The sequence below is a fragment of the Erinaceus europaeus genome, chromosome 5 (assembly GCF_950295315.1).
Source record: "Erinaceus europaeus chromosome 5, mEriEur2.1, whole genome shotgun sequence".
Classification (NCBI taxonomy): domain Eukaryota; kingdom Metazoa; phylum Chordata; class Mammalia; order Eulipotyphla; family Erinaceidae; genus Erinaceus; species Erinaceus europaeus.
The window spans coordinates 44,768,999-44,796,144 of record NC_080166.1 but is presented as its reverse complement, the minus strand read 5'-3'; the positions used below and the strand labels follow the sequence as shown (position 1 = coordinate 44,796,144).

The window sequence follows — 27,146 nt, the reverse complement described above, 5'->3', positions numbered from 1 at the left end:
ATAAATTTGCTAGACTAGATAAGAGGATAGTTATGTGAAACATATGAAAGTAATTGTTGACTTTAGCCATCACAAAATTGTGATATTTGATAGCAGTTTAAATTTTCATGTCTTTAGACTTCATGTGATTTTTCAGGAGTTTGTGATGTTTTCTCATATATGAAGTAAAAATATAAAATGCTATTGATCATGTTTCTGAGGAAGAACATGTTCTGTGGGGTATAGGTATGTGCACACACACATATATATGAATATATATTATCGTATTTATTCTATTTTAATGAGAGAGAGAGAGAAGAGAAGGGTAAGGGAAAGGGATAGGGGAAGGGAGATATGCCAGAGCACTGCTTAGGTCTGGTTTATGGTGGTACTGAGCCTGGTACCTAGGAGCCTCAAGCATAAAAGTCTTTTCCATAACCATTATGCTATCTCCCCTCCTCTGTGGGAATATTTTAACATATTTAACAGATGTAGTTTCCACAGATAAGAATTTTTAAGACCATTATAATTTTTTGTGGATGTATTGTCTCCAGGATTTCACCACTCTAGATAGGCTTTTTTCAGGTAGAAAGAAGACAGAGAGACAGAGGAAAAGATACCACAGAACCAAAGCGGTACTGGACTCACACCTTGGTCACATGCAAGTTAAAACAATCACCCTCCTAGATGAACTATCTTGCCTGTCCATACAAGGACATTTTTTTTGTTTGTTTTTACCTCCAGGGTTATTGCTGAGGTCAGTGCCTGCACTACGAATCCACTACTACTGAAGGGTATATTTTCCTTTTTGTTGCCCTTGTTTATTGTTGTTGCTGTTATTATTGTTGTTGTTATCACTGTCCTTGTTGGCTAGGACAGAGAAAAATTGAGAGAGGAGAGGAAGGCAGAGAGGAGGAGAGAAAGATAGGCACCTGCAGACTTGCTTCACTGCTTGTGAAGCGACCCTCCTTCAGCTGGGGAGCTGGGGGCCCGAACGGGATCTTTATTCAAGTCCTTGGCACGCTTAACCCACTGTTACCGCCCAGCCTCTACCTAGACTTTTTTTTTAATGGCCCTAAATTCTACCTTTTCTTGAATTCTAAGAAATATCTTTTAACCTAGTCTGACTCTCCTCATGACTCATTTCATAAGCTGTTAAGATTACTTAGTTTCCCTTTAGAAAGCCAATCATTCTCAAGCCTTCAAAACTAGTTCAGACTGATTTTGGTCTGGTCACTGCTCAGTTAGAGGTTCTTACTATCTCACTGAAATTTGTCACCAGATAGATTTTGTCAAGCACTTCAGCAAAGTCCATGATATTTGGGAGTGGAACAGCAGTTAGGTGATTGAGCTTGGCTGCACTCCTACTGGTACAAAAAAAAGTTATATATATATTTTTAACATCTTCCCTGCTCCAAACTGATGTTTTCACAAGTGGATTGGGTTGGGGGCAAGGGGGAATTTAAAAGATTAGAAGCCTCTAGATGGAGTCTTAGCTCAAACCTGAATCCTGCTGGCTTTCAAAGTACAATTTTGGAAGGTGAAATGTTACTTTCTTTTACTCACTGACATTTTTAAGCCAGTACTTTCACTGCAAAATTTCTTTTAAAGTTACTTAACTAGTTTTTGGAATCTTTTCGGTATTATTATCTATTATTATTATTATTATTATCTTATTCGGTATTATTTTACTCTATAATTTCCTAAAATCTGACAGATATTTTAGATGTGATTTCACCGGGGAAACATTACTGTTTTATTTACTTGGACTGCTTGTAGGAAAATAAAATGTTAAAAATTGAGATTTCACTTCCTGAAATGCCAATTCTTTGGATGAAAAATAAAATAAAGCTTAAAAATTGTTGTAGTAGTGAATGCTACTCAAAACATAACTCTGGAAAATAGGACCTTAAATTCCTGCTTCTTTAAGGGAAACAGTTAGGCTGGAATCTATTCTGAAGTAGTTTATGAGGAAGGAGAAAGTGTTAATAGACTCCAGACACGAGACAGTCCTCTAACAGTTACTATGCATTTATAGAACTCACTGTGGGTTGTGTACTCTGGTCTGGTTCTTGTTTCCTACTTACTTTTTAAATTGCCTTTCTTAGATGTAGAAGATTGGAAAAAAAAAAAAAAAGCAAAAGTCATTCATTTATGGCATGGTCCATTCATATTTGTGAGACACCAATAAAGATTTCTTCCCCCTGTCCCTTCCAAAGATTCTCGAGTTACTGTGGGCTCAACCCATAGATTATATGTTGATAGACACAACCAGAATTCTCACTGCCTGATTTCTATATTTAATAACACATAAAATAAAATTGCCTTGTGGTTTGGGGGACTGAGTCAGAGATGTCCAGTTATGAAAGGTATCTGCAGTAGAATTTGCTTCCCAGTAATGTTGAACAACAGACAATACATGAAGTTTGAAGTACTGTGGATACTTGGTAAGACCCTCAAGTGTAGCTGATCCTGTTTCTGGAACAGGATAACTGAATGAGTTCCTCTGAGCCATGGACTCTGCAGTAATGTCTTTTAAAGCTGTGGTACTCAGCACTAGCAGAGAGTGCAGTTTAAAGAAAATTGTTATTTTAAAGAAGAAAGAACTATCATTTTTTTCTATTTTATTTATTTTTAATGAGAGATACGCCAGAGCATATGATAGTACTGAGGATTGAACCTGAGACCACCTCAGAGCCTCAGGCATGAAAGTCTTTTATAGAATCACTGTGCTGTCTCCTCAGCTCATAAACTATCTTTTTTTTTTGCCTCTAGCAATTTACTCTTTAGTGTTTTTTGAACAATAAAAGAGTATTCCTCTCTGAAGCCCTACCAGAGATGGGCTTGGGTCCTCCTACTTTTTCCTGTGTGTATTTGCTTCAAACAGTGATAGTCAAAAGCAGCTAGAGTTGCTTGGGAAGGGATGATTTCGCAGCAAGGCAAATTGGAGCAAGTTATTAAAGACCAAGAAATAGCTGTTTGAAAATATACTGTGTTTTAGTAAAACAGCAGTAACAAAAATAAAAATCACTTAAGTTGAATTGCTTTCACTTTTTATGTCTATTAATCACTTGATCATATTATAGTTATACTTTTTATGTAACGTATTGCCAAATTATAGTTGTAGTTAGTAGTCCATAGCTATATGAAGGGTGCTGATAATTTTGGTGGACACAAAATTAGTAAATGAGTTACTTCTTCTTACATGGAAAAATAAAAGAGGCCATGGTATTTATAGCAGGGACGATTTAAGATTTTCGTCTTCTGCTTTTCTCTGATGACTGAATGATAACGGCTCTTTGGGAAGCCTGTGTCCATATTTTGACTGGCAACATCATACACTAAACTCAGACTCCTGCAGTCTTGGAGGTGCTCTGCCCCATATCTTTTCCTTGGGTCTTTCCCTAAAATTTAGTCCCTTAAAATAGATAAAAGCTAGCTGGATGCTCACATCTTCAGTATTATTAATGATGCTGTGAAATCTTAGTTAAACTCTTAGAGTAAATGTAGAATGAAAGCAAGACCAAGATATAGAAATCGGTATTTGCTTACAAGAAAGAAGAGATAGAATAGTCCAGAGTCACTCAGATCCAGTGTCTAGAATATCTATGTCTGCTCTTAGCAACACTTTATGCATGAAAAGTTAAGTGGTGGAAGTTGGCTTTGAAGTGGTAGTCAACAGATCATAAACCATGAAAGCCCTGCTACTGGGGAACTCTCAGTTCTTCTCTGTTCCCTGTAGTGGAGTATGTTCATTGATTACTTCTCTAAGATCCATTACCAGCACTGGAAAAAGTCTCCTTGCTCCATTTCTTACTTCTAGCCATCTTCTCGGGAAAAATTAAGTAGTTCTCTACATCAGCTATACTTACAGTAAATTAAAATAGAAAATTTACAGGATTTTTGTTGTTATTGTTGTTGTTGTTATTGTTCACTTCTTTAAAAATCTGCCCCAAAATCATAAGCTTAAGATTCTCTTGTTTATTTTGTTAATCATCACAAAAATTTCAAATAATGACAGTGCTTCAAAAGAAAAATCATCCAACAAGATAAAAAAATCTTAATATGGTTGGGAAGTATTCCCCTAGGATTTGTGTCTAGAATTTGGTGAAATAAGTTTGTATTTTTTAAAAACTAGCCTTAGAAAATAGTGGATATGTTCGCACATTCTAAGTACTTATTGTTTGCTTTAAGGCATACACAGATGGATAGAAATTGTCCTTGTACTTAGAACTTAAAGCCTAGTGGGGAAATTAGATTTGCAAACACACACATGCTGCAGTAGAGTGATTGCTTTAAAAGTGGGATATATTGGCATACAATTCACTGGAGACCCAGGAGCAAAAACCTTATGTACAAGAGAAAGTCAGGTAAACTTTGCTGGAAGGTGACCTTACAGCTCAATGTGAAAGATGAGTGAAGTTTTCCAGGCAGAGGAGGTGGAAATTTTTGAAACAGGGAACAGGATGTGCAAGGCAGTTAGGTGTGGCAAAGCTATGGTGTCTGGGGGAACTTAAAGTAATTTAATATTTTTAACAAGTATAAATTTTGCTATTATCGGAGCATAAACCACAAGGGGAGATTCATGTCAAAGGATGAGGCAGGAAAGATAACAATGGACTGACACACAACTTATTCTTTTTTTTTTTTTTTTGCCTCCAGGGTTATTGCTGGGGCTCATTGCCGCACCTTGAATCCAACGCTCCTGGAGGCCACCCCCCCCCCTTTGTTGCCCTTGTTGTAGCCTCGTTATGGCTATTACACATTGTTATTGTTGATGTCGTTCATTGTTGGATAGGACAGAGAGAAATGCAGAGGGGAGGGGAAGACAGAGAGGGGGAGAGTAAGACAGACGCCTGCAGATCTGCTTCACAGGCAGTGAAGTGACTCCCCTGCAGGTGGGGAGCCAGGGGCTCCAACCTGGATCTTCACGCAGGTCCTTGCGCTTGGCGCCACGTGAGCTTAACCCGCTGTGCTAACACCTGACCCCCACAACTTATTCTATGTAAAGAGATTTTTACTTTTCCTGTTAAGTGCCTCAAGTTTTAATATGCATATTTTTTGGTACTTTGGTAGGATATATATTCCTGGGTGGTTTTTTTTTTTGTTTGTTTGTTTTGTTTTTTTCCTGAAATCCTGAATAAGTCGGTGGGTATGGAAAAAAATTTCCGGAAATCTACATTTCTAAAAAGCACTGCAGGTAACGGAATGATTGTAGGCTGGAAAGAATTCTTGAAGAAATATTAGTGGAAGAAACTACTGGAACAATGAAGAGCCATTCTTTTTTTTTTTTTTTTTTCTGTTGAGAGTGAAATGATTGCAACCACATGTTGGAGCTGGGCAGCTTTGAAAGACAACAGAAAGGATATTGCACTAATCTTGGCAAGAAGCAATGAAGACCTTAATGTAGATATGCAGGTGTGGCCATTCAGGAGAAAAACATGAAAATCTGATGTTGGTTTATAAATTGATACACAGTGTGAACTTAGTTCGCTTTTCTCTCATTTTCTGAGTTTCTAGAGTATTTCTCTGCCACTTTGTTAGTGAGATTTGTACTGCTATATATTTTTTATCTGCTGTGTTTATATTATCTGTCTTACTTTACTTTTATCCTTAGTATTTTTGCACTTTCTGCAACTCTGCACGTAGCATTTCATTTCATAAGGGCCACTAACAGAGACATTTTTATTTTACATTGTTAGTTTCTCATGCATGATCCATCTGTCACTACAATGGACACGGAACATTTGTTATTGTTGTGGCTCTTAGGGACTGGCACTACTTCTTTTTGAAAGTTTTTTTTTTAATCATTAACCTTTATTGGGGCTGTCTTTTGTAGCATGTATGATAGTTAACATGAATGATAGCCTATAACATGTGTGAACATCAGTTAAGAGAATATTACCATGGTTGCTACCAGAAACTTGGATGTTGGGGCAGGGCAGTGGCACATCCTGTTGGGTGCACACGAATAAGGACCTGGGTTCAAGCCCATGCACCTCACCTACAGGAGAGAAACATCATGGGCAGTGAAGCAGTGCTATAGGAATCTCTCTTTTGCCTTATCTCTCCCTTCTGTCTCAATTTCTCTATCACTCTTTTTTTATATATATATATCCAGTAAGTAAATAAATAAATAAAGTTTAGAAATCCTCAACTGTAAAGCTACTTTATTTGTAAAAAGATTAAAAGAAACTTGGCTTTCGCCTTACAGCTGTCACAACTTAGTAAGTTAAAAGGATGAAATGGGAGGTTCTGGTACCTGAGGGGGAAAAGGACTTGGATTGAAGGAAAGAGTCTCTTGCGAACATTTATCATAGGGAGATGAGAGGTGGTATTTATATGCCAACAACTGTGCTGTAAGCTATTAACCTCCCCTACCAAATAAAGTGTGTGTTGGGGAGAAAAGACAATTTTGAGGAAAAGCTAAAAAAAAATCTGCTTGTGGAGTCTATATAACCTAATTTTCCGGTAAAGAATGTCATGATGTATTGGGGTGAAGGAAGAAGTAATTCCAAATTGCAACTAATATAATTCTTTAAAATTAAGATAATTTTCTACTGCATACCTATTTGACTAACATTAAAATTGAACTTGCTATTTAAGAATAGATGAGTTTTGGAGCAATGAAAGAAGAAAACAATTTTAAATATATTTTTTAATATTTATTTATTTTCCTTTTTGTTGCCCTTGTTTTATTGTTGTAGTTATTATTGTTGTTGATGTTGTCTTTGCTGTATAGGACAGAGAAAATGAAGAGAGGAGGGGAAGACAGAGATGGGGAGAGAAAGACAGACACCTGCAGACCTGCTTCACTGTCTGTGAAGTGACTCCCCTGCAGGTGGGGAGCTGGGGGCTCAAACCGGGATCCTTCAGCCATTCCTTGTATATTTAACCAAGATTAAAGCATTATATAGTTTTATAACCCAGTCAGCTTTGGAAATACCTTGTTGTTTGTAATCTAGTCAGCTGTGAAAATACCTGGTTATGATAGTCAAGTAAGGATTTATGCCTATGAAACAGAATCCTTTCATTTTTTGTGTGTTATAGAATTCCTAGAAGCAGAAAATGGTTCTTTTTTTTTAAAGCAATTTTATTTTTTATTTATTTTTTGTTATAATTTTTAAAAATATTTTTAATTCTTTGGATAGAGACAAAAAAATTGAGATGGGAGGGGAAGATAGAAAAGGAGAGAGAGAGAGAGGGAGCAGGTGGTGGCGCACCTGGTTCGACACACATATTGCAAGACTCAAGGACCCGGGTTCGAGTCCCCAGTCCCCACCTCCATGGAGAAAGCTTTGTGAGTGGTGAAGCAGTGTGGCAAATGTATCTTTTTCTCCCTTCTCTACCACCCCTTCCCTCTCAATTTCCGGTTGTCTCTATCCAATAAATAAATAAATATAATTTTTTAAAAAGCTATATGTAAAAAAAAAAAAAAGAGACAGAGACACCTGCAGCACTGCTTCACTGCTCCTGAAGAGTCTTCATTGCAATTGGGAACTGGGCCTTGAACCCAGGTCCTTATGCATTGTAATACATGTACTCAACCAGGTATGTCACCACCTCACCCCAGTACTTACTTTAAAGTTTATAAAGCTTGCTCATGCATTTGATTCATTTCAATTTTTATTCATTTTAAATTTTAATAAAAAATGTTCTTAGGATTGTTAACTTTCCAGTGTATTCTAAAATTCTCAGGGTGCTTCCAAATATATAACTTGTGCAATCATTTTTTCTTAATTAAGCATAATGTTTACTTACTGTAAAAATATAAATAGTATAAAGAAATACAAATTTAAAAATAATCCTACTAGAAATGTTTTCTTTTTTATCCCTTTCTACAACACTTCTTATAATTGCACTGGCTTATAACTGCTGATTTATTGTGGTGCGGGGGATTGAACTGGGGCTTTGGAGCCTCAGGCATGAGAGTCTCTTTGCATAACCATTATGCTATCTACCTCCACCCTAGAAATGTTTTATTTCTATATTTTATTTATATAAACAAGTATGTGTATATCTATTTATTTTAATTTGTATTTATTTTATTTGAATGCACAGAGAGAAATGGAGAAGGAAAGAGGTGAGAGAGTGAGAGAGAGAAAACTGCACACTTTTCCACCACTCATGAAGCTTCTCCACTGCAGGTGGAAACCAGGGCCTTGAACCCTGATCCTTACCAAGTATGTCACAGCCCTGAATATATGATATATATGTATATATATAATTTATATAAGTGATCTAGATCATAGAACTTTATGTTCTGATTGACAAATGCATTTTAGGAGCATTTATCATTCACTACATATTTTTAAAAATTAGTTTCCTATGAATAACAAATTATGACAAACTGGCAGAGGATACCATATATCAGTCTCATAGAATTACATAGGTCAGAAATCTGTTTCACTAGACTGAACAAGGTTTCAGCAAGGTCAAGCTTCCTCTAGAATCACTAGGTTAGATTATACTTTCTTACCATGAAGGTTAGTGCAGTAGGTTATACATACAAATATGGGTGTGATATTATACTGCTGAAATCTTATAATTTTGTTAATCATGGATAATTCACTAATAATAAAAATTACTTTCTGAAACACTTCCCTTTTTCCTTCCTTCCTTCCTTCCTTCCTTCCTTCCTTCCTTCCTTCCTTCCTTTCTTTTCTTTGTTCCTCTTTTTTTCTTTTTGCCTCTAGGGTTATCGCTAGGGCTCCATGCCTGCCTGCACTACAAATCCACTGCTCCTGGAGGCCATTTTTCCCATTGTGTTATTTCCCGTTTTTCCCTTGTTGTTATTGTTGCCGTTGCTGTTGTTGTTGGGTAGGACAGAAAGAATTTGAGAGGGGAGAGAGAAAGATAAACACCTGCAGACCTGTTTCACCACCTATGAAGCAACCTCCAGCAGGTGGGGAGCCAGGGGCTTGAACCAGAATGCTTACACTGATTCTTGTACTTCATGCCAGGTGTGCTTAACCATGCTGCACTACTGTCCTACCCCCAAACACATTATTTGTTTGACAATAATTAAAGCAAAATTCCTATTGACATAAAGTGACATAGTTGCAGAGATTTTAACTTGAATGTATATTGGTAACTATTATTTCACATACTACTATTTGATATTCTGATATTATATTATCTAATTAAAATTCTTATACCTCTGAGTTTTACCCTAATTTTATATTTACATGAAGTATCTGAGATTAATTTACGGATGTATAAACCTTTATGTATATACTTCAGTTTATTTATAAAAATATCACGATATGAACTTAGAGTTTAAATAAGTGTGTTTATGTTATATGTTCATGTATGAACACATACTTTATACATGTGTATACACAAACGTGCAGATATGTATATTAATTGTGTATGTGTCTGTGTGTGTGTGCTCTCTAACTTGCTTTCCAGAAAGATGGTAATTTATTTGATCTCAGAAGCTAAGCAGGGTAGGACCTGATTAGTAGTTAGATAAGAGAGTATTTATCTCTGAAACTTTCGTTAGCATTCAGTATTACCTTCCTGAAATCTTTATCAGTTATCTAGGTGACTATATCTGATTGGTGCTATAATTTTATTTCTATAGTAATTAGTCATACTGGCTACTTTTTATAACTAATACGTATGTTACCTTATGAATTAATATTAAAATTTCATTTATAAAAATATGTCATACTTAATAGGTATGGATATGAAAACTTGCTTGAGACTTCCCTGTGTGTCTTCACTGACATTATCCTCTGATTTGTAGGCTAATTTGAACCAACTAATAATGGAATAAAATTCTGAAATTTTACAGAAACATGGAGTTCCTACTTCTATCTTTATATGCTTCCTAGCCATACTTTGATGTAAACGCTTACTTCTTACTTTAATGGGACAATTTTACATAACTATAGATGTCTGACCTGGAAAAATATTCCAGAAAAGAAGAACAAATAAATTAACTTTAAACTTATGTTACAGAAAGGTCTTAGTTTCAGCTACTCAAGGACTAAATATAACCATACTGACCTATTTAAACCAAATTGACACTTCTTATAATTGCACTGTAATTCATGTTCAGGAGCTGAATGAGAAATTATGTACCTTAGACCCTAGCTCTGGATCAAGAAACACCATGTCCTTGAAGTTAACTCCATATTCGGAGTCTAATGCAAAGATTAGTAACTGATATCACTGTTGTACCAAAAAAAAAAAAAAAAAAAAGAAAGAAAAGAAAAAAAAAATGAGTGTTTCATACAAATTTACTGTGTGTGTGTGTGTGGTCTCTGTTTCTGAGATTTTGAAATTGGAGAGAGTAGATCTAACAAGTACAGCATATCTATACAATGAAATGAACACTTGAAACTCAAAAGCAGAATAGATAGTAAAAAAGGATTTTTTTGTTTGTTTGTTTGTTTTTACCAGAGCACTGCTCAGCTCTGGTTTATGGTGGTGCAGAGGATTGAACCTGAGACTGTGGAGCCTCAGGTATAGAAGTCTGTCTGCATAACCATTATGCTATCTACCCCTACCTGTAGAAAAGGATTTTAAAAACATATAGGTCAACCATCAACATACCTGAATTCTATACCTAATTTGTTATTTAGATATGTGCAAATATTTGTCCTTTTTTCTTCCATGTCTTAAAATTAATTCTAAAAATGGTATTGAGGATTTAAAGATGAAAGAGCTCTTCAAGTAGCTCATATTCTAAGGTAAATTGATATGCAAACAGATTTTTATTTTGATACAGTGCAAGCCCCCCCCCCCATCCCTGCTCCCCTTTTCTCCCTGGCAGGATATCTAAGAGACAGAGCACAGCAGGGGAATAGCTAGCTCAGTGGGGGGTTAAGAAGCTCACAGGAAGTCTGTTTAGAGTCCTGACAAGGAAGTTTGATCTTGAAGCAAGATAGGCATTAGCCTTCCTATTTGTCAGATCAGTGCACTGATTTCCCATTGTTACTCTTGGCTCCATGAGTGGATTGCATAACTCTATGAGAGGTCAGGGTTTTGTATGATTTATTGATGGATCTAGACAACTGATTAAGAATGGAGAGACACTCTTACCTCTGGCTCTCTCTCCCAGTAGTCTCTTTCTACAGAATGACCCTCTCTGGCCCTGTAAAGGTGACATCTTTTTTTTTTTGGCAGCCTATTCAGCTATTCCAGAGGGCAAAACTCAGTCATACTAAAATGTAGGGCTTCTCTAAGGACCCTACCTTGCTTAAGGGAGGGGGTACAAAGCTAGGTTATATACATATAAGCAGTGATTCTGTAATCCTTCCAGTCCTATGAGTCAGACTGTGATCATGTATATTTTACTCTGTCATATAGTCTAAGGAGTCACTAATTTTTCCCTTTATGTCTTTTCTTGGATTTTTATAAACGTTTTTGGTTATTTGCTACATTTTATTTTTAAGCCTCTGATTCTCCTGGGTATCAGGAAATGGTAAGAAAAATGGCATTGGGTTGTTGAAAAAAGTCATGATGTGTATGTTTTTCAAAGTCAAAATGCATCATGACTTTCCTGACATCCCAATATAGTCTCTTCCCATTCTGGCCAGTCTTTCCCCTATACTTTATTTCTTGGAACCTTATCCTTCTGGTCATCCTAGGGAATTAGTTGCTCTTTGCTGGGGGGTGGGGGGTATATATATCACCAGAGCTTCCCTACTACGTGTTGACTTTTAGAGAGAGAGAGAGAGAGAGAGAATAGCACTAAAGTTCCCCCTATGAGGTGGGGCCAGGCTTGAAGCTAGGGGGAATTTATTTTGTTTTCTTTCTTTTGTTTTATCTAGTCCCTTTAGAAATATAACCTTATATTGTGGAATTATTTTAAAATGTTAGTATCTTTGTGGTAATATAATGTTCTTTGTCATTTTCTCTTACTTTTAGTATTAGGCCTATCCCTACATGTAATTTTTTAAATATTTATTTATTTATTTTTGTTGCCCCTTGTTGTCTTTATTGTTCTAGTTATTGATGTCGTTGTTGTTGGATAGGACAGAGAGAAATGGAGAGAGGAGGGGAGACAGACAGGGGGAGAGAAAGACACCTGCAGACCTGCTTCACCACTTATGAAGCAACTCCCTTGCCGGTGGGGAGCCAGGGGCTCGAACCAGGATCCTTATGCTGTCCTTGTACTTTGCACCACCTGCGCTTAACCCGCTGAGCTACAGCCCAACTCCCGTAATTTTTAAAAACTTTATTTTCAAATACTTTTTTAAATATTTAATTATCAGAAAGAGAAATTGATCCGGGTTCAAGCCTCCTCTTCCTACCTGCAGGGGGATGCTTCACAAGTGGTGAAGCAGTTCTGCAGGTGTCTTTCTCCCTCTTTATCTCTCCCCCGCTCCCAGTTTCTCTCTGTCCTATACAATAAAATGGAAAAAAAATGGTCGTCAGGAGCAGTTAATTCATAGAGCCTGCCAGCTACAGCTATAATCATGGAGGGAAAAAAGAGACAGAGAAAGAAAGAAAGACAGAGAAAAAAAAAATAGAGGGAAGGGAGAGATAGATATCTTCATGGGATACCACTCATGAAGCTTTCTCTTCAATAGGTAGGGACTGAGGACTTGAACCCAGATCCTCATGCATTGTAATGTATGCTTAACCAGATACACCACCACCTGGCCCCTCCCTACCTGTAAATTCACACTGCCCCCCCCTTTCCTTTTGTGTGCAAGGATCAAACCTAGGACCTTACCTATGTGAAACATATTCTGTACTATTAAGCTACAGCTTACCTCATTTCACTGATTTACCTGTCTTCATACTTTAGTAATATGAGCAAAATAGTAAATAAGTAACGTTTAGTCCTACTAGAACTCTTTCCACTGACTCTCCATTTATGGAGCTCTCTTCACATTTTTACCCCAGTCTTTAAGCTTTACTGAGTTGGATAGTTATTATAAGAATTCCTATAGTTAAGATGGACAGTTTATGGTTTACAATACTAGCCTCAGAATATCAAGACTCAGCTTCTCAAGAAAGTATTTGAAGATTAGCAAAGTAGACTTGTAGATGTTACTACTTTGGGGGAAGTAATCACTTCTAAGTATTGTGAAGACCAGGGAGGACAGATCTTAGTTTATAGCAGATTCCTAGACTAGACTAAGATCAGACAGAATACATTTGGGAACTCAGTATTAACTCCATTTTCCTTAGTAGCTTCTAATTGGACATGATTTTAGCCAGATTATCAGTGCCAGGAGATGACAGTCTCTCTGGCCTTATACCTATGCTAGGAAACTTAGCCTCCCATACTGTCTAAGTTCAAGTCAAGACTTCAGGGATATTTACACTGTTTTGTGTAGTATAGAGAAAACCTACTGACTGGGTATAGACTAGAGTGTGAGAAGTAAGCAGGAAAATTAAAATCATTGAAAAGATTTTTTTTAATGTGCATTTATTGGGGAGAGGTTGAAGTGAAAATATTGGCTTTTATCCCCCTTCAGTTAATGTTCCTTTTTTTAAAAAGTTTATTAATGACTTAATATTAATTTACAAAATTATAAGATAACAGGGGTATACTTCTGCATCATTCCTACCACCAAAGCTCTGTATCCCCATTTCCTCCATGGGAAGCTACAGTGGTCCTTCCAAGGTTGCAGATACAGGTCGACTATTATCTCTATAGCTATCTGTCTATATTTATGTTTGTGTATGTTTTCCTATGGTCCTTCTCTTTCTAAGTCACATCTATACCTATTAATACTTCTGAATCCCCTCCGTATTTTCCTCTTCTGTCTCGGGGTCCTGATGGAATTGGAGTGCAGAGCCCTCTGGTCATCTTCCCCTATCATTTCTTCCCCTCTGGGAGTATGGACCAAAATTCTTTTTGGAGTACAGATGGGAGTTCTGGCTTCTGTAATTGCTTCTCTGCTGGATATGGGTGTTGGCAGGGAGATCCATACCTCCAGCCTGTTTCTATCTTTCCCTCGTGGGGTAGGGTTCTGGAGAGGTTAGATTCTGAGACACACTGGTGAGGTTGTCTGCCCAGGGAAATCAGGATGGAATCTTGATAGCATCTCAACTTCGTGGCTGAGAGGTAGTAGGATATAAAGCAGGACAAAATGATTAATGAATAGGATCCAAAAAGTAAGAATAGAGCAGCTGATTTCCTAGAGCGGAAAGAAGTGAGGAAGTCAGGGAGTTGGGCAGTATCGCAGTGGGTTAAGCACAGGTGGCACAAAGCACAAGGACTGGCTTAAGGATACTAGTTCAAGCCCCAGGCTCCCCACCTGCAGGAGAGTCACTTCACAAGTGGTGCAGCTGGTCTGCAGGTGTCTATCTTTCTCTCCCCCCTCTGTCTTCCTCTCCTCTCTCCATTTCTCTCATTCCTATCCAACAACAACGACATTAGTAACAACGAAAATAAAACAACAAGGGCAACAAAAGAGAATAAATAAATAAATATAAATAATAAAAATATTAAAAAAAAAGAAGTGAAGAAATCCATCACTTCTGTAGTTTTTGCTTGAATTTGATAGCTGACATGGAGTTGGATGAAAATATCCTCTGAAAAGATGGTGTCAGAGTTGAGAAAGTTGGATGAGCAAAAAGAATGGCTCCTAATCTTGAAGAAAATCTATGAATAAAGTTAACTGTTTATCCCATTCACCTGACCTAGAGTCCATACATATTCACATTTAACACAGGAGCCTGTATAACCTATGAGTCCTTGTCAGTCTGAGCTCACAGTTGATGATCACAGCTGGAAATATTTTAGGCTGCTGCACAGCTGGCGATATTTTAGGCTGCTGCACTCACTTCAGTTCCAGTCTTCCTCAAGTGGTAGGATGATCCAAACTCCCTTGGAGAGTGAGACAGTCCCTACCATTGTTACTTTATAGACAAGTTCCTGGAGTGGTCCACAAGAAGATTTCTGATGATGTTCCTGATGGAAACGATAAGTGATGGTGGAGAGAGGGATCTATTAGAGATCTAGGCCCATTATTCTTTATGGGAATCCAAGAGATGATGGAGTGGCCTGGTATTGACTAAAAGGACCATCATAAAGTGAGCCAGTCTCTTGCCCTTATCCAGCTTTATCTGACAAGCTTAGACTTTCTTCCAGTTGTTAAGTCCTTGAGTGTCATTTATTGTTTCCAAATCTGTATTAGATTTATGGGGTCTGACTTCTTTGGACCTTCCTCCTAGATTGAGTTGCCCCTTTTTTAAATATTCATTTCTTGCAAGTTGGCATTTTAGTAATAAGACAAACTTATTTTTAAATTTAATTTACCTTTCTATAAAAGAAATAATAATGTCATCCTAATAAAATGAGTGAGTATTCTGGGTCACAAAGCTTGTCCATTGCTGTATAGTTGTGCAATAAGTAGAAAACCTTGTTATTAATTTTTAATATCCAAAACTTGGACTCAGCCTAGATGTTCAACAACAGATATGTGGCTAAGGAAGTTGTGGTATATATGCACAATGGAATGCTATTCAGCTACTAAGAATGATGAATTCATTGTCTTCACCTCATGTTGGCTGGAGCTTGAAGCAATAATGTTTAGTGAGAGAAGGCACAAAGAGAAGGATGGATATGGGATGATCTCACTTGTGGACACAAGTTGAGCAATATGAACAGAAAGAGTGAAACCCAAGGTATTACTATGACTGGGTTTGTTGTATTGCACTAAAGCAAATGACTCCTATGGGGTGGGGTGGGGTGGGACAAAATGGTGGAGGAGGACTTAAGCTGGAGGTGAGAGTGTTCTTCAAAAAACTGAGAAATTTTACACATGTATTAACAACTGTATCTATTATAAACCATTAGTACCCCCCCAACAATAATAAGAAAATACAGAAAACCTTGCTAAATGTTTGTGTACTGACCTAGATCATCTGTAGCCTTAATTTTCTTTCAATCTCTATTCCCTCTTAATGTTGTAACCAGTTTTGACTAAACTATGTTCTAGTTTCTGCCCAACTAATTATTTAGTCTGTAGGAAAATGTCAGGAGTTCTGTCGATTTTAATTCTCGTGTTTACAGGCTGAATTACCTTCTGAATCATAGGTTCCTGGATCAAGTCAAACAGGTTAGAAGACAAGTTACACTTTAGTGTCACACCTACTCTTATCTAACAGTGTGGGAATGTATCATCCACTTTCACTATATTAACTCTTTCATTTCTAGTTTCTCATGAGCTTATTTATTTCTATTATTTCATATTGAGTACAACACACCCTCTAAAGTTTAAAAAAATGGCCACAAAAGATGCCTGATTGAATTTTGGGGCCCCAGACATGCAAAGTATGCCTTCTACTAGCTAAGCCACCTCTCCAATCACCCAATATTGTTTTATTTAAAAAGTTTTGTACAAAACTTATTAAAGCATATATACTTGAGAGTTTGAATTTGCATGGCATCTTCTCTAAAATGTGCAGGGCAGTGATAGCAGTGACATTTGTTATCCATAGACTAGTGTAAGCATAATCTAGTCAAAAGAAGAAATATATGTTTTATGCCATTTATTTCTATAATTTAGTTGCTGTCATTTTTATGGTGGTAGCTCAGATATATGGCTGTCTCTGGAAGTTCCAGAGAGAACACAAGAATTGGGAGATAGAGTCATCAAGTCTGGAAATCATCTGGCACTTGAGTCCTGTCCACTGAGTTTTTCTTCCAGTTACCTTTACTCACATTACCCCAATAGGAAGTTCTTGTCCTTCCAGTCTTTTCTTCTCTAGTTCCTAAAACGCTTCCGCATAGTACTTAATTCATTATTCAAGAGCAGCTATTGCTGATTATTTAAAATTGGTCTTCTACACTTTGAAGAGTTCTTTCAGCTCCTAAGTTATAGAGAGTATAGTTGTAAGCTCTCATTTGCTATCTTGTTTATTCTTTTCTGGGCAGTCTACAGTATGCAACTATCCTCTCCTTTAACTCAGATACTTAAAAGTGAACACAGAATATGTTTCTTGAATTGACTTTTGGTCCAGGGAGAGGGTTCAGGACTCAAAGTTTGTTATATTTCATTCAGACAAGTTTTAGAGGCATTCTGAGAGATGTGAGCACTTCTGTTTCTGGTTAGAGAAAAATAGATAAAATGAGTCAATATGAGAAAGTCTTTAGACTTTAAAAATAACCAGAAGCACTTTTTAAAAATTTTTATGTATTTATTTATTTTCCCTTTTGTTGCTCTTGTTGTCTTTTTTATTATTGTTGTAGTTATTATTGTTGTTATTATTGACATCGTCGTTGTTGGATAGGACAGAAAGAAATGGAGAGAGAAGGGGAAGACAGAGAGAGAGAAAGATACATACCTGCAGACCTGCTTCACTGCCTGTGAAGCAACTCCCCTGCAGGTGGGGAGCCAGAGGCTGGAACTGGGATCCTTCTGCCAGTCCTTGTGCTTAGCCCACTGCACTAGCTGTGCTACCACTCAACTCCCTCACAAGCAGTTCTTAAGAATTAAGGACAGGGGGGCTGGGCAGTAGCACAGCAGGTTAAAAGTGCACATGGCACAAAGTGCAAGGACCAGCATAAGGATCCTGGTTCGAATCCACACCCCCCCCACTCCCCACGTGCAGGGGGGTTGCTTCACAAGCAGTAAAGCAGATCTACAGGTGTCTTATCTTTCTCTCCCCATCTCTCTCTTCCCGTCCTCTCTGGATTTCTCCCTGTCCTATACAACAACAACAACGATAAACAAGGACAACAAAAGGGAAAAAAATAGCCTCCAGGAGCAGTGAATTCCAAGTGCAGGCACTGAGCCCCAGCAATAACCCTGGAGGCAAAATAATAATAATAAGGAAAGATAGAAACAGAACGGGGGTCTGGATCAACCTGCCAATGCTCATGTCCAGCAGAGAAGCAATTATAGAAGCCAGTCCTCCCATCTTCTACACTCCCTAAAGATCTTTGTTCCATACTCCCAGAGGGATAAAGAATAGGAAGCCTTCCAATGGAGAGGATGGGATACAGAACTCTGGTGGTGGGTAGTGATGGAATTGTACCCCGCTTATCCCACAATCTTGTCTATCATTATTAAGATCACTAAAAATGTTTTTTAAAAAAGAATTAAGAATAAAAAATGATCTGTGATTATTGCTAATTTCAGGATATCTTAAGTGAAAGAATAAACAAATTTCTAAGTATCTGAAGTATCTCAATTGTAAAAGTATTTATTGAATGATGTCATGTTTTAGAAATACAGTGAACAATAAGATGTGTGTATTTAGCTTTGTGGAACACCACACACAGTAGGGAAGATAAAAGTAAAAGTTATACAGTGTGAACAGTATCTCAGTAGAGCATACTCAGAGCATCATGAAAATAGTAGGCATTGTGTGGGGGTGAACTTAGCTCTAGTGTCAGGTCTCTCAGCCTGGTATTCTTTTAGTTTCCACATGCTATCAACACAGGTGTGTGTTCTAGATACTGCATGGAGGGTTTTATGTCTATCACATCCTTCTTGCTGTTAACTTTTTAAAGGTTGTCCTATTACAGACCCCATAAAAATGAGTCAATAGTCAGTAACTTGCTTATACTACAATATGCATTAGATCTAGAATTTAAGCTGAAATTTATTGTTTTTAGCTTATGTTTTATATCACCTTTCTCCGAGAGATCATTTCTCTAGGGCAGTTATGTCCATTATGGGAGAACTTGCCCCTTCATGTAACTTTTGGCTAATATGTGTAAATATTCTTGATTGTCGTAACTGTCAGCCAGTAGATAGAGGACAGGGATGCTTGGAAAAGTTCTCTAGACAAAAAGTTATTTTTAGGGTTTATTATTATTGTTGTTGTTATTGTAGTTATTTGACCTGCAATGTCAACAGTGCAAAAGTTTGGGCAATCTGCTTTGGAGCTAAGAGACTATTTTGTGCTAATCTCTAACTGCAGGTATCTCCTGATTGGGTAAAGTACGCATTATACTTTTTCTGAAGATCTACCTCAATGCCCTTTCTAATCAGCGGAACTCTAAAGAGGATTTTCTCAATCTACCAAATTTGATGAAAATTTTTTCCATTTACCTTGAGCTGCAACAATTACTTCACTTTGTATCATTTCAGTTTAAGGAATGTTTCATAGGAATGTTCTACTTTCAGATAGCAAAGAAAGCCTTGTTCAGTCTTTGAGGTCAAAATATTTCTTTTTATAATAAGACTTAAATACAAGAATCCCATGGTGAAGTTTGGTTCTTTATTTCTATCACCTCCCTAGTAATTTGACGACACCATCACCTTTATATTTCAGTACACGTTTGTTCCCAATATCTATTGGATAAGCTATTTTTGCTTAACTAAGAAAACATATTATATGACACCAGACTTAAGGCAGCTAGTTGATATTCTTTTTTTTTAAAATATTATTTATTTATTTATTAATGAGAAAGATAGAAGGAAAGAGAAAGAACCAGATATCACTTTGGCACATGTGCTGCCGGAGATCGAACTCAGAACCTCATGCTTGAGAGTCCCAAGCTCTATCACTGCGCCACCTCCCGGACCACAGGTAGTTGATATTCTTACCCCTACCCCTTATATCCCTTTGCAAAATATTTCAGCTTTGGGGAGTTATTTGAATATAACTATACTTTCTCTTAAAATTAATGATTCACCCACCCTCTACTCTCCTTTACAGTTCTAACATGCAAAGGTTGACCATTCCTTCTTCCAGTTGTTGTTGCAGTCCATGAGGCCAAACAGGTGTCCACTGTAGTCATTTTTCAAAATAGACATAAACCTATAAATTTAGTTGACTGAGGTTTTAGGCGAAGGCTGCATCCCAGTGGCGTGCTTTCCCTACACAAGGAACAGCGTCTCTGCGAAGAGTAATTACTGACTTCCTTACAGGGTTTTAGTGGTGAGCTATTCAGCAGTGAATCACAGCTCAGCCTTCAGGTGTGAGCAGCACACTCACTTCAAAGGGTTTTTGGAGCTCAGGCTCTATTTATTTATTTATTTATTTATTTATTTATTTATTTATTTATTGGAACAACCCATTTGGAGGTGGAAATTGGGGGTGGGGGGCACGCAACTCTGGTGGAAGATGCTAGACTTTCCCTGTGTCTCTCAGGTCGCCTCCAGTCCCCTCTCCCATGAGGCCCTGCTCCTAAGGGAGTGTCTTATCTTGGGAAAGGGTCCCTGTTTCCCAGCCCCTTCCAGCGGGAAGCTGGGGGAGGGGTGGGTTACACAAAGGTGTCTGACTCTGGTCCACCAACAGACTCATCTCTGATTTTGTAAAAAGTGTTCTTTTAAGTTTCCTTTATTGTTGTTAAGGAGGAGGGGAGAGAAAGGGAACCTTAAAAAAAAATAAACTGTTTTTCTTGTATGTAGGTACTAAAAAAGAAACTGATAACTGGGCATGTTCGGATGTTGAATGCTTTTACTGATAAGCTTGAGCCTCCTCCGGAACCAAAGACTTAAAATAGTCAATGCTCCCCCCTACCCCCCCTGCAGGAGCTGCAAATGGTATCTGCCAAACAGATGACAAAGTACCTTGGACTGAATCACACACAGACAGCATTTTGAGCGGAACGCACGGCCTAACTCTTGTAATTACTGTTTATAGCTGGCTAGGGCTGGCCAGGAGAGGGCAAACCCAAGAGGAAATAAGTTTCTTGAATCTTGGAGAAATGGTTGAGTGTTAATTACAAGCCGGGACAGGTCCTTCTCAGACGGGCTCCAAGTTGCTCTTGAGCTCACAATTCCCGTCACGTTTCCCTGGAGGGAGTGAGGGATTGTGATTCCCCCCCCCCCCCCCCTTCTTCGTTTTCTTTTTCTTTTTCTTCCTTCTCCCAATTTTGGCCTTATGGCTTCGAACCCGCGGTGAATTGAAGAGAGAAGGAAATGGATATGTCTGACCCCAATTTTTGGACTGTACTCTCGAACTTTACTTTGCCTCATTTGAGGAGTGGGAACAGGCTTCGGAGAACACAAAGGTAAAAAGCAAAAACCGAAAACCGCGGGATACTTTGCCTGGAGAGGGAATGGCTTTGGCTTCCGAGGGGGCTGGGCTACCTAAGCCCCTTAGAAACTGGGGTTTGCTTTACTAGGTGACAGTTTGAAAAGTTTATATACCTGCCAGTGTTTAGGTATCTCGTCCTTCTTGTGAATTCCGGAGAAGTCCTCGTGAATGTACATCTCAGACTTCTTGTGAAATGTGATAAGATGTTGAATTGTGAATGGTGGGGAGAGAGGAAAAAACTGAAGGAGGGGGAGGAGAGAGAGAGTTGTGTAAGTCTCTCTTTGATATGAACATGTTTGTCCGTGTCATTCAGTCAGGCATTGGGGGCTTCTGCTTCTCTCTATAGTCTTTCAGATGTTCTTTTCTGTTAAATATTTGACCTTTATAAAATGCAGATGTGCAATGCCAAGATAGCCTGTTTTCTGTTGTGCACTTAAAGAGACAGGTCTGCATAACTTTGTCATTTTTCCCCCCTACTGGCTTGCTGGCAATTATTTCTAATACTTGCCTGGTCTTTTCACTTTATAACATATTTGACAGAATAGATTGGGGGTTGAGAGAATTTTAAGATCAAGATGAAGCTCATGACAGAATTGAAAGGCAGTTTAGCATTTGATGCTGACACGGGCTAAGAGGATATGATAGTGAAAGAAGTGTTCATCACAGAAAGGTTTTAGAGGGGAACGCCTTCTGTGTTGTGATTCTTTTTTTCTTCCAAAACTTGCTTTGCACCTTATGTGTAAATATGCATGAAAGCAACAGTGTAGCCAAATAAAGAGGATACAAGTGATCAGATATAAACTTCAGAATTTCTGTGCTTCAATGTTTAAAAATACAAGAGAATATTTTGTTCTGCTTGGTTGCACCTGTAACTTTTGCAGCATACCTGCAACTATGTGAGACTTGGGGAAAACTTTGTCATTTTTTTCTTCTTTTTCAAAATACTCTTTATTTATCATGTACACCTCCTTTAATTGTCTGTTATTTTATTGTATTCCACAGGTAGTTTTTTTCTTTTTTTTTCTCCAAGACCCTCTGACAGCAAAAGGGGTATGGCTCAGTGAAGGCTCTAACGAGAAACAGTATTTTTAGCAATAAGAAATTTTTTAATTAAGGTATATATCTTTTTTAAAGACATAAAGCAATTGTGCACTTTATAGACTATAATATTATATAAAAACGACTTTTAGTGCACTAGGAAGCCAAAAAAAATCGATGTGACTCACTTTCCTGTGATATTTGCTTTATTTTGATGTACTGAAACCAGAGTGTCCTATTGGTATAGTATGCCTGTGCATGCACATATATAAAATAAGCATGTGTGTATGAGAGACGTATCTCACAGATTTTGAAGTTGTGTTTAACTGTCAATGCAATTTGAACAGTGTCAGTGCTATAAGCCATGTTAGACTCTATAGTATTTTTTTTTAAGTTTTCCTTGTTCTCCTGTATGCACATAGAGATATTTTTGGTGTTGATCATTTTGTCCAAGCTGTGTTATCCATGTACTAGACTCTTGAAATAGCTAACATGGTCATAATGGCAATTCCCATAGTAAGCAAGATAGCTTCTTCTTTCTTTTCAGTGTTAGGAGCTTTACATATTCCTGAGTGGTATAGTCTTAGCTGTGATGCTGTCTCTCCTCTTAACCTGGAACTTCACACCAGCTTTTCTGAACCTAAAAGCCCTGGAAAGTTCCTTTCTACCTCCTTTCTCACCTCCCTTACCTACCTGTTGATAGTTTTAGTGAGAGACAAATGAATGAAGAATTCTCAGGCTCATCTGACCTGAATTTTAGAGCACTAATATCTCCAGCCCAGAACACTTCACTTGAGACAGCTCACACCTGTTCATACCAGCAGTTAAGTAACTCAAACTCTTGCTGGAAAAATTGTAGAGTGTGGGAGGGTTGTCTTTACTTCCTAAGTCATGGACTCATCTTTAGCTTGATGAAACAGGAACAGGGTGGTGGACTTTCTTCCCTGATTTCCTTCTTTCTTTTTTAAATTACTTTTATTTATTTATTGGATAGAGACAGATGGAAATCAAGAGGGAAGTGGGGTATAGAGAGGTAGAGAGGCAGAGAGACACCTGTGGCACTGCTTCACCACTCGCAAAACTTTCCCTCTGCAGGTGGGAACCAGGGACTCAAACCTGGGTTCTTGCACATTGTAACATGTACACTCAACCAGGTGTACCACTCAGCCCCTCTTCCCTGGTTTCTAAAAGCAGAGGTTGTTGCATCTTGTTACTGCAGATTTCCAGGACTCATTGAGTTTGGAAATTTGTGTCTTGAAAACCATGTCTAAATGCATCTATTTATTATCCTTCTCTATAGGCCATCACTGCTTTATATTAGTTATGTAGATCTCAAAAGATGAAAGGCAGGTATCCTCCTTTCTAGGCCTGAGCATGTGTTTCTGTGTATTCCTTTATTATACAGTGATCAAGTTCAACTCTGTGTCCTTCCCTAAAGACAGAGGGCATATATTTACAGTTACTCCTTCTCCCACTGTTACTTCCCCTCACCTCTACTGCTTCAAATGGTGTCTTGGGATCTGGGAGATAGCTCACCTAGTAGAATATATGCTTTGCCATGAATGAAGATGTGGGTTTGAGCCCCCCAGCTGTAGGATGAGAGAACTTGTGGGAAACTTCAGGAGTGGTGGAGCTGCACTATGGGGCCTTTCCTTCTCTCTTTCTCCCTACCTCCTTCTCTCCTTCCCTTTCTTCCTCCCTCTCTATATCTCAATCTAAAATTATCTATGGGGAATGGTAAAGTTATATAGTTGGGAAGCCCCAGTGATAAGCCTGGTACCGTAAGTAAATAAAATGAAATAAAAATAGCCTCTTCTCCTTCATACCTGACAGAAGCCCTAATTCTTAGCAGGAAGGTCAGGTTCCTTAAATTCATTCTTTGAAAAGGCCCTCTTGTTCCTGAGTTGACCTTTCTCTTCTCTTCACAGTGCATGAAGGCTGTGCTTACTCTCTGCTTAAGGATGCCTTTCTTGCTGGACTTGCTTTAGTCCTTAGGGTGCAGGAGATTGAAGTCTTGGCTCCATTGTTGTGAAACATAAGCGCGCTCTCTCTCTTACCAGAGCACCGATCAACTCTGGTTTATGGTGGTGCATGAGGCTGAACCTGGACCTTGGAGCCTTAGGCATGAGAGTCTCTTTGTATAACGATTATGCTATTTACCCTCCACCTCACCACTTTAGCCCTTGGGTTATTTCCCCTGCTCAAGTTTGGCTTCTTTTCTATGCATTTTTCTGACTTTGTGAATCATTCATCTTGCATATTTTATCCCAACTACATGTTACAGTTATATTTGTTATCTAAAGGATACTGTCATAAACTTTTCTTAAATATCATCTTCTTGTGTCTATCAAAGAATCAAGTCCAGCTTTGAGACTATGACTGAACATTGTAAGGATCCTCGGGATAAAAGGTTTTGATCACTAGTCAAAAGAAAGGGAGATTGAATGATTTCTGACTCTCTCATATCTATATTTGATTTGGGTAGAAGCTGGTGTCATGAAGGCCTTTGGATTTGCCACCTCACACCTGCCTTGCTAAGTTCATCTTGCCGCTGGTATATTGGTTTGCTCTCTTACAGGACTGATTTGAAAGTATCTCCTGCAACTTAGAGTCTTACTTAGTTCTATAAGTCCATGTCTTTGGGGGGGGATAGGTGTTTTCAGACTTACAGGCCACCGAGACTTTTCTGCAGTACTGATGTTCTTTATGTTTAGGTTCCTACTCCTAAAGGCAATCACATGGTTCCCTCATTCTTTTTCACCTTGACTTTGGGAGCCACTGGGTTGTCTAGATGCACACAGACTGCTGTTCTGCTGAAGTACTCACATTGGGAATGCTTCCCTTATTTGGGACTATCTTTGCTCTTCTCCTCTCTGACTCTCTTAATTCCCCTGGGCAGTCTTAATATATCTATTTACCTGCTCCTTTCAGGGACAGAAATCTACAAGCAGAGAGATTATTTCCACCAAAGTATGTTGTAAAATGACCTAGCAGTTGCATTTCAAAGACTGAAATTGCATATGTCTGTGTATATTCCATTTGCCAGGGGTTCCCCTCACAAGTTAGAACAGAAATTAGTTTGCCTACTTCATACTATTACTTAAGCTTATAACTTCTTTTCTTTTCCCAACTGGATTAAAATTTAGGAGGAGAATGGAATCATACTTCTCTCTTTAAGTCTCCTATATCCTTCCATGTAAAGAAAGACTGCAGTTGATTTTAAATGTTGCTGCACAGTTTGCAGGTGCACCTTTCATTTTGATGAAGTATAGTCTAGCAAATCTAGAAGATACTTGATTTTTAACTCTAATGGTCTGTGATCCACCGTGTTTTCATGGGTCTTAAGTAATAACTTCTTTTTTAAATTGTTATTTATTGTTGGATAGAGACAGAGAGAATTTGAGAAGGGAGGGAGAAATAGAGAGGGAGAGAGACAAAGAGATAACTGGAGCCCTGCTTTACCACTCCTGAAGCTTTTCCCCTGTAGATGGGGACCAGGGTCTTGAACCTGGGTCCTTGCACACTATAATGTGTGTACTTAACCAGGTGCTACACCGCCTTGCCCCCTTATGTGATATTTTCTAAATTGCACATCTAAATCAGTAAACCTCTTCTGTATGTCAGTGAGCAGTGTCTACGGTGATCACTTTGAACAAGTTTCCCACTGTACTTCTTTGAGAAAGAAGTTTTTTTTTTTTTGCTGGTTTCTTTAAGTGCCATAGTTGTCAGAATGTATTGAATCTTTATGTGTACTGCTTCTTACTTTTAGAAACATCTGCAGTGTCTGGTGAGGTTTTTTTTTTTTTTTTGCTCATGAATATATGTTTATTTTTTCTTTCTCTTTTCCTCTTCCTCATACTCTTCCCCTTCTTCTCCTTCTCCTTCACCTACTCCTCTTCCTTCTGTCTTCCTCCTCTTCTCTTTTTAAAGAGGAGGAATAGACTTCTCTCCTGCCCTGGCATGTTGGATATTAGTGAACTTGTACTCGGCCCTTTTACCCAAACCCAGTTAAACTCACATTTATTGAGCATCTATTCTGTGTCTGAGTACTGTGACCCCAAACTGGAAGCCACAGGCATGCTTTCAGTAAAGACATGCAAATGAATCGTTGCAAACCAGGACAATAAAGAAGTGTTTACAAGGTAATTTAAGCCATAGGAGTGGTCAGTGGGCAAGAAAAACATAAGGCTCAGGGACAAGGTGGTGCTACAACAACAAAAAAAGACAACATCTTGGGGAGGTTCTGATTGATAGGTCAGTATTTCTCAGACAGAAGGCTAGGACCTTCCCAAGTGGCAGAAGAAATGGTGTATGCAAAAGCATAGTGGCCAAAACAATGTAGAGTTCAAGGAACTATACATAACTCAGTGTTGCTGGAGCATAAAGAACTTGTAGCATAACTTAATATTGCCGAAGCATAAAGTTTGAAGAGGTGATATGTACAGTGGGCAACAGGGTTGATCTGAAGCCAGTTCACCTAGGCTCACATCTTAATTCTAAGATATTGGGTAAACTAACTTTTGTGAACACCAGATACTTCAGCTATCTGGAATGGAAATAGTCCATTACTTATCACATGGTTGTAAAGATTAAAATGTGTTCCTGTGTGTAAAATATTTAATGCAAAGACTGGCTCATAAAAATCCCCAACGCAGTCTAATACTATTGTACTATTATTGCAGCAGTGGCATGAGGAGTAGGTTATGAGACTGAAAATTAAGATGCTTTGTGTCTTGAGAACTTGTTCTTGGTCTCTAGTGGGAGATAGGAACGTCTAGTGACTTTTAGACAGGGAATTCAGGCCAATGAGAGGAATGTGAACCGTCAAAACCAACTAAGAAGGTCTTATAATAGTCCTGAAATGTTGCAGACCTAAACAAATAATGTGGTATGATTAAGTTTTTGAGACATACTAAGGATACAAATTTGATAGAAATTGATAAGTTCTTGGCTCTGATGGATTAAGAAAGACTCCTCAGTGGCCCAGGAAGTGGGAGGAAGTGTCACTCCATCTAAGAGCGAGGGAAAAGAAGACATAGGAAGTTATGCTTGCCATTGACCTTTTTATTCCTGGAAAGTCAGTTAAACCCACATTTACTGAATACCAATGCATGCTAAGTATCTAACATTGTTACTCCATTTAACCAGTATCCAAAACCTTGTGCTGGGTGAGGGATATGACAGTAAACAAGATAGAGTGCTTGGACTTCACAAAT

At 38.1% G+C, this 27,146-nt stretch overlaps 1 protein-coding gene across 9 annotated transcripts in view; it reads left to right on the top strand.

The window, feature by feature from the left end:
- MAST4 (microtubule associated serine/threonine kinase family member 4) overlaps positions 1-27,146 on the top strand; it is a 724,287-nt gene that overhangs the window by 495,990 nt on the left and 201,151 nt on the right. Inside the window, exon 1 of one of the 9 annotated variants that reach the window (XM_016188339.2) lies at positions 20,215-20,866. The exons of 7 other annotated variants lie outside the window; for them this stretch is intronic. In XM_016188339.2, coding sequence (XP_016043825.1) covers positions 20,775-20,866 — 92 coding nt within the window. In that variant the 5' untranslated portion in view covers positions 20,215-20,774. Of the gene's footprint in view, positions 1-20,214; positions 20,867-27,146 lie in introns of those variants that run through there. One more of the 9 variants, XM_016188340.2, reaches the window with a different exon arrangement.